This window comes from Dermacentor andersoni, chromosome 5, assembly GCF_023375885.2.
Source record: "Dermacentor andersoni chromosome 5, qqDerAnde1_hic_scaffold, whole genome shotgun sequence".
NCBI classification, from domain to species: Eukaryota; Metazoa; Arthropoda; class Arachnida; order Ixodida; family Ixodidae; genus Dermacentor; species Dermacentor andersoni.
This window is the reverse complement of record NC_092818.1, coordinates 9,565,642-9,577,711: the sequence shown is the minus strand read 5'-3', so window position 1 is coordinate 9,577,711 and position 12,070 is coordinate 9,565,642. Positions and strand designations below refer to the sequence as shown.

Here is a 12,070-nt window from a genome sequence, read left to right as displayed (position 1 = left end):
CAATCAAATTGATATCTATAGGCGTGGTAACGAAAGAGAGAGACTGGTAAATATGGTACTGCTCACGAAAAATTTCAACTCTTGGCATTTTCACTTAGTATTGCATCAAATTGTGTTTTCTGGGAAAACAGATGAACGCAAAGTTCTGTCAATCTTTGCTAAGCATAAACAGTGTTGTGAAACATGTGCTTGACTTGTTGCAGCCCATGGAGACAGATGGTGCCATCAAGGAAGGCCGTATCCGCAGTGCTAAGACATCGCACCTGCCACTGCTTCCTGAGCTGGATGTCTACATTCACCTGCTGGTGTTGGTGTACCTCATCGATGCGCAGCGTTATGGCAAGGTGGGCGCTGCACTTGTCTGCTCGCAGGTCTAGCTTGTGTGTGACCAGCAGCTCTTGGTACGCTATCTGTGCCTGTGGAATTTATTGTCTCGGTATTCCTTCATGACGCCAGTGGAATTTCGTTATTAAGAGAAAATGAGACATCCACCCAGTCGTAGCCATTGCTACAAAGGAAACCCATACGGGTTCCTCGAAAGAAAAGCCTCGCAGTTGAAGAAAAATTCGTCCTGGTCAGGGACTTGAACCCGGGACCACCACCTTTCCGGGGCAGCCGCTGTACCACCTGAGCTAACCAGACGGCTAGCAGATGGCAGTGCGAAGTCAAATTTGTCAACAACATGAAGCAAAGGCGAGGGTTTGACGCAATAGTTCTGCGGAAGCCCGCAAGGTGGAGAGAAGTAATTAAAAGAACTGCTTCTCTCCACCTTGCAGGCTTCCGCAGAAGTATTTCGTCAAAATTTCCTTACAATAAATTTGGGTATTAACTCGCTTCATTATATTGAGGTTCTAAATGTACGGTGTTCTATGGACAAGGAGTTCTGAAAAGTTAAATACTTCGTTATACTGAGAATTTCGTTATAATTTAAACCTCGATATAACAAACTTCAGTGTAACAAAATTTCCAATATATATTTAGTTCTGGATAGCCTCTTGTCCATTTGACACTGTGTATTCAGAACCTCAGTGTAATGAAGGGCACCTTCACACCATTTTAACATAAAAATTTCACTAGGGTCACGAAAAAATACTGAGACAATAGAACTTTCTGTAGGCCTAGTTGGTGCATACTTGACAAATATTTTGAAGTGCAAACAAGAGACATGTCACAAAAAAAAAAAAGGTCATACACGGGACAGTACCTGTCCCGTGTATGACCTTTTCTTGTGACAAGTCTCTTGTTTGCAGTTGCAAAATATTTGACTGAGACAATGAATGGAAACTTCTGCGGACGCAGATGGCCAACTGGTTGAATTACTTTTTGCCACTAAAAGTGACCGTCGAAACAGAGCGGTTCGGTGTAAAGTCCAAGTGCATAAGATACCATCATGCCCCACATGCTGTATGCTTTGGGTGCATGTGAACGCATGCAAAGGAAAGCCAAGAGGAATGGTGGCCTGATGAGTGCTGTCTTCCCACGCAAGAAAGGAGAAGGAGGGGAGCGAACTCACAGTCACGCGATAAAGCGTGTGCGAGGCCGAGGGAGGGGGCCGGGGTTGTGACGCATCTATTTTCCTAGCAAGAGGCAGGTTCACTGGGTTCATCTTCTCTTGATGTTTTGGCCGCTGGTGTGCTTCGGCATCATCACTTTCGCATATGTTACTTATGATGGCCTCGCCGATAATCTTCTTATGCACAGCAACGTCTTCATATACACAAATGAACTCATCAATGCTAAGGCCATCTGGAACTTTATTTTCCATGGAACAAAGTTTGCCCCATGCATTGGTGAGCTATCGCGGCACTGCGCCAGCAGCACTCGCATCAAGTGCGCCTTCGGGAAAATCTTCCTCCAGTGCCGCTCAGTCAGCACACGATGCCTGCCGAGCGGCAATCAAGCCACCGTGCTTGAAATAACACCTGAAGAATCACGGCCAGGCATGTCGCAAGCCATGGGGCAGCCACCATCTGAAGCACCATGAACGAGTCCACGTCGGTAGGACGCTTGGCCTGAAGGTTCAGCAGCAGATGCCGAATCGGCATCACTGTAGGCGCAGCACAGAAGTGAAGTTTGGTGGGATGCTGTTCATAAAGCCAAGCAAATACCGCCTTGTCGACATCTGAGATTGCCGCAGCCATCACAGTTTTGTTCTTTGCATTTGCACCATTTTGGAGCATGCCGAGAATAAAGGCATTGTTTTTAGAAATTGGAGATGGAAAGCTGCAAACAATTCCAAATTTGTCGCCAATCTCCATCTTATTCCTGCCCTTTTCAACCTGGGCAATAATTGCAGCCTTGTCTTGTAGCATCAAAAATCTGCATTTTTGCTAGAGGCAGCGTCTTGGCAGGTTGGCAAAGCAGTCGGTCTGATCACCACAGACACTACGCACGCATGATTGTTTGTGCAGTACACAGCACGAAGTCTGACAAAATGCCATCGGCATCATCACTTGTGGATTTGGATTTGGCTAATCACCGATTATGGGTCAGGAAGCCTCACAGGCGGTTTCCTCTGCGCTAGCCCATGCCATGATGGCACACAGGATATAAATGTGCCTGCTGCGAGGTTGCCTCCACTTCTTTGTTTTGGTCTTTTTTCTTTTTGTATTGTCACGTATACAGTGAAACCTCGTTAAACCGTAGTTGGCCGGAGCTCTGAAAAAGTACGTACTAAACGGTAGTACTGCTTAACCGAAATAGCCTGTGATTGCCCACTTACCTGTCAAAAACAGAACTCAGAGAGAGTGCGATGAAAGGGGGAAAAACATGCAGTATTTATTCACTTCGCACAACAAAAGTGGTATTTTCGTTTGATGGCGCGGCGGCCTAGCAGTGAAGACAGTGGCCTGAAACGTACCGAAGCTGCGAGCAGGCTTTTTAGCCTGCCCCCTCTTCTCGGCAGACACTCGCATGGCAGATTCCTCGTGGCCTTACGTATTCTCCGTGCACACGCGCAGTAGCGCTGCAGAAGCCTCTGGTCTTCTTTTCATTGTGGGGTGCTGTTCTCGTCGTGACGATTGTGTTCATGAGGCTGGCGTAATGCACAGCTTCTGCCACTGTTGGACCTGAATTGATGGCGAAAAGTTGAACCTTGTAGCTGACATCTCTTCGCAGTTGCAGCAGCGTTGCTGAGCAACTTCGCATTTCACATGCCACACACCGTAGTCAGCAGTAGACCCATGTCGCGTGCCAGCTCCGACTTCTTCATGTCGCGTTCGATAGCACGAACAATGTCTAATTTTTTCTTCTATGCTGAGCACCTGGCGGCTTTTTTTTTTTTATCCGAGCATTGGCAATAACGCGAATCCTTGCTTGCACGATGCCACAACACTCTGTGGCACGGTGCTGAAATGATGTTGAGGTTGATGTGGCTTCACACACAAATGCACAGGGCACTTAGAGTCTGTTGTTCCTATCTCTGAGGCCTGTTGTTCTACCGGGTCGCCCGAAGGAGACGACGTGTGGCCGTGTTTGCATGACGAAAAGTGGAAACGCTACGTGTTAACCGATACATACGCAATAGGCTGGTACCGTTTATGCGGATACAAAGCACATTATGTTCAATGGCCGCTGAGTCGGGGATTTGGCTTTACTACCTTTAAAATGAAACTACTGTTTAAGCGGGTACGGTTTAACGAGGTTTTACTGTACCCTGTTGAAGTATGTGCTGAGCCTCCAGGCACTATAGCACTTCACTGAGCGTAAGCATCGACGTGTGGTGCCAAGATGATCCTCGTTTTTCTCTTCTTCAGTCCCCTATTCTGCCACACCATATGGCATTACGCCCTGCTCAAAGGGAAAAAAAAATATACTGAAAAACAAAATGGAAAACATGGGCTTGGTGTGAGAAGGCCAAGAGGGCCTAGGATGAACAGACAATAGTCGCAAGTGACTGAGCGACGAGCAACAACAAAAACTAATGTAAGCTGCTAAAGACGTCTGTTATTAAGGGCTATAGTATGGTTTTAACCGCACAACATGCACAATCTCAGATTGTGGTGTTCGATGTCGGGTTGGCTAGCTTCTGTCGGGAAAGGACTTTGTATTTCATGTCACTAATTCACTGCAACACACTGTAGGTTCCGCAGTAGTGGCTCAAAAAGTTTGAGTCGGACAGTCCTTTTTGGAAGATGAGGTCCACACCAAAACTTGGTTCACTAGATTGAAACTCAACTTGTTGATGGGTGAGGTTGTAACGGTGTGCATTGATGCTCTGTTGTTTTATTATGTTCACTCGGTCAAGCTGATGGGCTTCCATGCATTGCACTTAATGTTCAGCATCCTAAGCGAGATCAAGATGATCGTTGTTGTCGCACGGTAGCATTGCTTCTAGCATAGTCTGCACTTCATGGCTGTAAACGAGGTAAAATGGCGTGAAGCATGTTGTTTCTTGCGTAGCAGTTTTATATGCAAACATTACGTAAGAGAGTAAGTACCTTGTCCCAGGTCTTGTGCTGTACGTCTACGTACATAGACAGTATGCCAGTCATAGTTTTGTTTAGTCGTTAGGTCAAGCCGTTTGACTGCGGATGATAGGCAGTTGTCTTTGGATGTATCAGGTAGCTGAGTTTAAAGAAGTCTTCAATGAGCTGTGCTGTAAAGGCTTTGCATCAGTCGATGATGACGTACGATGAGGTGCCACGCCACAGTACGATGCTCCGTATGAAAAGCTGGGCAAATTCGGAAGTTGTGCCTCCAGGCAGTGCCTTTGTCTCAGCATGCAATACTGAATAATCTGTGGCAACGATTCCGCTCTAGTTTCCAGAAGGTGGCAGTGGAAATGGATCCAGGAGATCCGTACCTACCTGGTCGAAAGGTTTGCCTGGTGGGTCAATCGGATTCAACAATCCCTCAGGCTTCACAGTTGATTTCCAGCGCTGGCACTCACGGCAGGCTTGGACGTACCGCTTAACAGATGTGGGATGTTTCGGCCAGTAGTAGGATTTGTGCACTCTAGCAAGGGTTCGCGTTAAGCCCAAGTGGCCAGACGGGGACTCGTCATGAGAAGCAAAGAAAACTTTGTCACGGAAGTCTGCTGGAATGACCTAAAGGTAGGTCTTGTTGTTGGCAGTGGAGTTGGCAGCGGAGCACTGTCATCCTTGGTGTCTTGGTCAGTAGTGTCGATAGAGGTGCGTGAGAGTGTGTCAACCTCTTTGTGTATGCGGCCCGACTTGTACGGAATCATTGCGTAGTACTCCTCTAAACGTAAACTCCCCGCAGGGGCATCTGCGTAAGCAGGCGTTTGGTGTGTTGCGACACCACGTACCCGAGCACACGAGGGTTGGACTCTTCCGCGTCTAACCGTGCGCGGCTTAGCCGTGTCCGGAGGAAAGGGGATCTTGGGGGTTGAGCCAATGCCGGGTGTTTGGACCTTTACGGCCCGCGACGGCGGCAACACACCCCTTTGGCCTCGGCTTCACGTAGACGGCACCCACGGACTTACCCACTCAGGGGAAATCGGCAGTCGCCTCTTCCTGTCTCTCTCTCTCCTCAAGCCTTCGTCTTTATCACTCACTTTTTGACCTTTCCTGTCTTCTTTTCTCTTCCATTTACTTCCTTTCTCCACGGCGGCAAGGGTTAACCTTGTGTGGCTATCCTACCTTGGGTACACCATATTTGGTTATAGTGACGGCGTACGGCTGGCGTCGTGCAGGCTTGAAAACAAGCTCTGCCGCGTCTCCTCGTTGGGCTCCGTGGTGGGCGGTCGGCGCTGTTGCCGAACAAAAACATTCTCTTATGGCAGCGCAAACTTCTGTCTATGATCGGCGTCTGAAAAGATGCCACACCGAAGCACCGTTCCAGTTCTCCTTTCAGAGCAATGCCCCATCATTTCCCAAACACTATGTCGTCCACAGTGAAAATAACATACCAGTAAGAAAGCTCTCTCCCTTTCTGGTGGCCATGTGTCTCAGACAAAATCGGAACTACATATAAAGCTTCAAAAATGTCTAGCGGGGACCTCCTCCTAGAACTAAATGACAAAGATCAAGCGCAAAAGCTGTCAGAACTTGCCAGTATTGGCGACGCCACAGTGACAATTTGACCACATAGAACACTGAACACAAGCCGGGGTGTGATATCAGAGGAAGACTTTATTGGCCTGAGCGATGAGGAACTCCTTGAGCGTTTCCAGGAGCAAAACGTGACAAAAGTACAAAGAATAGTCATCCGCAAGAATGACCAAGAGATGCCAACAAAACATGTCATACTTACATTTGGAACAAGCATAATGCCTACCTCTCTGGATGCAGGTACGTAAAAGTAAACATCGGACCATATATCCCGAACCCAAGATGTTGTTTCAAGTGCCAAAGGTTCGGACATGCTTCACATGCATGCCGAGGCCAAACAACCTGTGCTAAATGCAGCTCAAATGATCATCAATCTGAAAACCGCACTTCTTCCCTACATTGTATTAACTGCAAAGGAGACCATCCAGCCTACTTGTGGTCTTGCCCATGCTGGAAAAAGGAAAAGAAGATCATTGCACTAACTGTGAAAGAAAAAATTTCGTTCATTGAAGCCAGGAAGCAGCTATCGTACCTTCCGCGAAGAAGTTATGCCGATGACGCAGGCGGGGGCAGCATCACAGAGGTCTCCGGAGTTCTCCGAGCCCACGCTGTTAGATACGGGACCTTTTCCTGAGCCTCCTTCGAGTTCACCAGACCACATCAAATCATGCCACACCTAAGTAAGGAACGCAGAAGCAGATCTACCCCGTTCCCGAGGCGCGGCACATGCAAACGAGTTGGCGTCCCCCACCTCGTGCGCCGCAGGTGGAGCTATTCACTGCTTGACTCTTCCCAAAAGTGTAGCGAGAGTCTGGCACTGTTCCAGGTAACGTGGGTCCCGAGGCAAGACAGCTGTAATGCACCGTGAAGCCCTGGCAGCAATCCCCCCATCCGCCTTTGTGAAGGCAGTTGCAGACCGAGAAGGCAATACCACAGAGAGAAGTAAGCCTTCGGACAATTGGGGCCCAAGGAGCGACCCTGTGCGCCGGGTGTGACACAATCGCCCGGGCGCCTGCCATTGGCCGAAAATGACGACACCTGAGCGGGCTCGCCGATTGGCCGAACGTGACGTGACTTCGAGACACCGAAGGGCTTAAAGGCCAGAAACCGGGAGCAGCAGGAGAGCATTCCTTCATTAATTTCTTTCGAGCTTCTTGCCACGGGCCGCAGCGTCCGAGTTGCTGCCGGCCCGTAATGACTTTTATGACTGTTAATTTCTTTGTACTCTCACTGTAAATAATGTAAATAAACCTCCAGTTTTCATCTCAAAGTCCTCCTCAACCTCGGCCAACTCCCGCACCCAACGGCAAGGTTCAAAATTCTGGGGGACAGCAATTGGGATTGTCCTCCAGATCCAACAACGTGCAGTGTTGCCACAGTGACTCCTCCCGCCCCCGTGATGGAAGCAGCCGACGCTGCTCCATCGTCTTCACAGACCCTGCAGACACCAGTCCCACAGCGCCCTAAGATAAAGCGTACTCTAAGGCCCGAGACACGTGTCTCGACGCCAAATTCTCGATCCTCCATCGCCTCGGAGAGACCGATGGAGGCCGACACAAAAACCCCGGTGTCATTGACAGGGAAGGACAAGCGCTCTCTCGAGCGCGGTAAGAGGGACAAGATCCCAATAACCAACCAAAATAAGAAGGCGATAACCTGAAGGTTATCGCTCCTTTATATCACCCTTCTTGAGATCTACGTCACCTAACATCTTTCCTATCTGTTAACACCATTTTTTACCCTTCAATTCCATAATGGCTTTTATTATTCACTGGAATTGTAGAGGTCTTTTACATAACTTAGGTGACATTAAAGACCTGTTATTTAACTTCTCTCCTGTGGCCTTATGCTTACAGTAAACAAACCTAGGCGAAAAACACAAGCATATTTTAAAAGGTTTCACTGTTGTATGACGCGACCGTACTCAGATGAACAGGCTTTCGGGTGGTGTAGCCATTGTTGTGCAGGGTGGTATTGCAGCTAGAGAAGTTCCCATTACCAGTCACATAGAAGCCGTTGCTGTCACCGTTATAACTCGCAAGACCATCACCATTTGCTCGCTGTATATCCCACCCCACACCCGTTTTACCACTAAACACTTAGAAAATATAATAGGTCAATTACCGGAGCCATTTGTTTTAGTGGGGGATTTTAATGCACACGGTACTCTCTGGGGCAGTATCAAAACTGACCAAAGAGGGCAAATGGTTGAAGGTTTTATTCTGTCAAATGATATCTGCCTTTTAAATTCAGGTGCACCGACATACTTTTCACCGACTTCCCGCACTTTTAGTTGTTTAGATTTAGCTTTTTGCTCACCATCTCTTTTTAATGATCTTAAACGGGAAACCATCAAGTCTTATGGCAGTGATCACTTGCCCGCAATCATCAAATTTTTATCATCACCACCAACCTTAGTCACTAGGCCACGCCAGTGGAAATTGCAGCTCGCTGACTGGCCGCTTTTTATGGAAAACGCGAAATTGGAAGTTGTCTTTTCACAAGAACTAAGCATTGACGAACTTAACAAAAAAAATCACTGAGCTCATAATCTCTGCAGCAGAAAAGGAAATACCCCAGTCATCCGGTATTGTACGCAAAAGGCTAAATCCCTGGTGGACGAACGAGTGTACCGAAGCCAAAAAGAAACAAAATAAGGCCTGGGGAATCCTACGGAGGTACCCTACTTATAGCAACCTTTTGAATTTCATACAGGCCAAAGCCAAAGCTCGATTTATTCGAAAACAGGCAGAGAAATCATCGTAGCAAAAATATGTATCTTCAATTAATAATATGGTCACGTCAAAACGCATGTGGGACCAGGTAAGGAAATTTAAAGGAGAGTATGCATCATACACAATACCACTACTCACATGTCCAGGCTCACAAACACTACAGGACCAGGCCAACTTATTAGGTGAGCATTTTTACAAGGTCTCCAGCTCAGCAAACTACTCAAGTGACATGATTATGGCTTCTAGCGCGAAGTGAAACACGGACACAGAAAGGAGCAGACAGGACGAGCGCTAACTCTCAACTAAATATTTATTGAAACGAAGAACATATATAGGTGATTGCAAAAACCGTAGCAAAAGAACATGACAAGGTAAAAGGCATCAGTTTAACATATCAGGAGGTATAGAAGTCAAAGAAACAAAAATTACTACAGATTAGTACATGTATTGCGAAGGTACTGAAATTCGCAATCTAACAGAGACAACGAAGCATGACTGACGCAAGTGTCTCCTAATCTTTTTATGTGGAATGCCTCGATAATTTCCCGCGTGGTTTGGCATCTGTGTTTAGAAAGAATTTTTGTGTCTTCAAAGAAAGGTTTGCAACCACACTCGAAACAATGTGCCGCTAAATGTGACGCATTGGGGTTGTTTAGTGAATGTTTGTGTTCTTTTAGTCTGATGTTAATGCACCTGCCACTCTGTCCAATGTAAGCTTTCCCACACTCGAGTGGAATCTGGTAAACTATACCCGTGTTGCAAGGCACTAAAGGGGACACATGTTTTACTCCGCAATCATCTTTTCTTTTTTTGCCTTCCTGTTCAAGTCTCCTATTTATCAAAGGGCACATGTTAGACAACTTGCGTGGGGCCGAGAAAACGGTGCTGACGTCATACCTATTTGCCACATTCCTTAAACCATGGGATAATCTATGTATGTAGGGTACTACAGCAAACTTTGTTTCTTTTTTCTGTTTTTCTTGTTTTTTACCGGGGCTTTTTACCCATTTTACAAGTTTTTCGCAGGTTAGTGATAATAGATGCACTGGATAGCTAGCTTTTTTAAGCCTTTCTATCTGCTGTGAAAAACTTTGTTGCATATTGTGCGGACATGACTTAGTAATGGCAGACCTAAGAGTTGAATAAGCTATCCCCCGTTTAACAAGTTTAGAATGGCAAGAAGAATATTCTAGCAATGGCTTCTTGGCCCTAGGCGAATAATGCCAACAGACATGCTCATCCTGAAACGTTAAGCACAGATCTAGAAACTGTAAATTGTTGTCCTGGATAATCTCTAGCGTGAAACCTAGGCCCCCACCACATTCCCTAAAAACTTTTAAGATATCCGTAGCTTTCTTAGTGTAGTTATCGCGAGAACAAAATACCAGATAGTCGTCTACGTATCTAAACGCATGCACCGCCAATTCCTTAAGATTGTTTTGTAGTTTTCTATTAACGCGACTTAGATAAATGTCACTCAAAACTGGCGCAACTTTAGAACCAATACAAACTCCCGATTTTTGTACATACATAGAACTACCCCATTTTACAACGGTATTCCCTAAGTAAAAGAACAAAAGTTCTAAAAAAGACTCCACGGGCATCCCACAGTCCTGAGTAAACCGGAACTCATCATTGTAGAGCGTCAGTGCTTCTTTAACACTACACAGTAGTTCCGATTGCGGAAGCGAATAAAAAAGGTCTTTAACATCAACACTGATCGCTGAGCATTTACCTGGATTATTTTCTGTTAGGAAGGCTACAATTTCTTCCGAATGTCTTATCAGGAAGGGGTCATTAAGACGAACTGAAGACAATACATTATGCAAAAAAGTTGAGACTGTGTACTGCCACGTTCCTTTTTCAGAAATAATGGCTCGAAAAGGAACTTCCGGCTTATGTGTCTTAGCACTAAAAAATATGTCGAGGTGCAGTCCCTTGGTATGTTTAACTCCCGACGCGAGGCGCTCCAGACCAAATTTCTCAAGCAAATCAATTGCAGTTTTTTTCACTTTCTTTAAATTGGTAATTTTTGGAACAAAATTTTTGTCAATGTTTTCGGGAATGGATTAGGATCGCAGAGCAGGCCACGGAATTCCTATGGGCCCATGCTCGTCTTTCGTTACCGAAGAAGGATAAGACTACGCGGGACCAAGGAAAAGTGCTTGTGCTCGGCGGTAAACAACTCCCAGCTAACATCGAAAGCACTCTGCGCAAGGGACCAAAGTTTGCCTGTGAGCCTGAACTGTCACCTCCGGAAAAGGTCAGCTTGTCTAGATCCATTTCTCGTTGGGTCACTGAAGACTTTCGACCAAGGTGTGTGACTGAGTGCGTTGATGTGATCGCGAGGACTGTACCCCAGTCCAGTAAGTCAGACAACCTAACTGGTGTGTCGCGTTTTTTCGTCAAGCATGAGCTTAGGTTGGTTACTGCGGACAAAGAAGGTTTCTTTGTTGTTGCTCCTCAAGAATTGTACGCACAAAAAGCTAAAACCGCTATTGACAAAATGAGAAATTTGGTCTGGAGCGCCTCGCGTCGGGAGTTAAACATACCAAGGGACTGCACCTCGACATATTTTTTAGTGCTAAGACACATAAGCCGGAAGTTCCTTTTCGAGCCATTATTTCTGAAAAAGGAACGTGGCAGTACACAGTCTCAACTTTTTTGCATAATGTATTGTCTTCAGTTCGTCTTAATGACCCCTTCCTGATAAGACATTCGGAAGAAATTGTAGCCTTCCTAACAGAAAATAATCCAGGTAAATGCTCAGCGATCAGTGTTGATGTTAAAGACCTTTTTTATTCGCTTCCGCAATCGGAACTACTGTGTAGTGTTAAAGAAGCACTGACGCTCTACAATGATGAGTTCCGGTTTACTCAGGACTGTGGGATGCCCGTGGAGTCTTTTTTAGAACTTTTGTTCTTTTACTTAGGGAATACCGTTGTAAAATGGGGTAGTTCTATGTATGTACAAAAATCGGGAGTTTGTATTGGTTCTAAAGTTGCGCCAGTTTTGAGTGACATTTATCTAAGTCGCGTTAATAGAAAACTACAAAACAATCTTAAGGAATTGGCGGTGCATGCGTTTAGATACGTAGACGACTATCTGGTATTTTGTTCTCGCGATAACTACACTAAGAAAGCTACGGATATCTTAAAAGTTTTTAGGGAATGTGGTGGGGGCCTAGGTTTCACGCTAGAGATTATCCAGGACAACAATTTACAGTTTCTAGATCTGTGCTTAACGTTTCAGGATGAGCATGTCTGTTGGCATTATTCGCCTAGGGCCAAGAAGCCATTGCTAGAATATTCTTCTTGCCAT

General features: G+C 46.0%; 1 protein-coding gene across 2 annotated transcripts in view; it reads left to right on the top strand.

The window, feature by feature from the left end:
- Rpn3 (regulatory particle non-ATPase 3) overlaps window positions 1-12,070 on the top strand; it is a 144,547-nt gene that overhangs the window by 46,109 nt on the left and 86,368 nt on the right. For both annotated transcript variants that reach the window (XM_050177374.3, XM_055070104.2), the window contains exon 4: window positions 204-344. In XM_050177374.3, coding sequence (XP_050033331.1) covers window positions 204-344 — 141 coding nt within the window. The remainder of the gene's footprint in view (window positions 1-203; window positions 345-12,070) is intronic.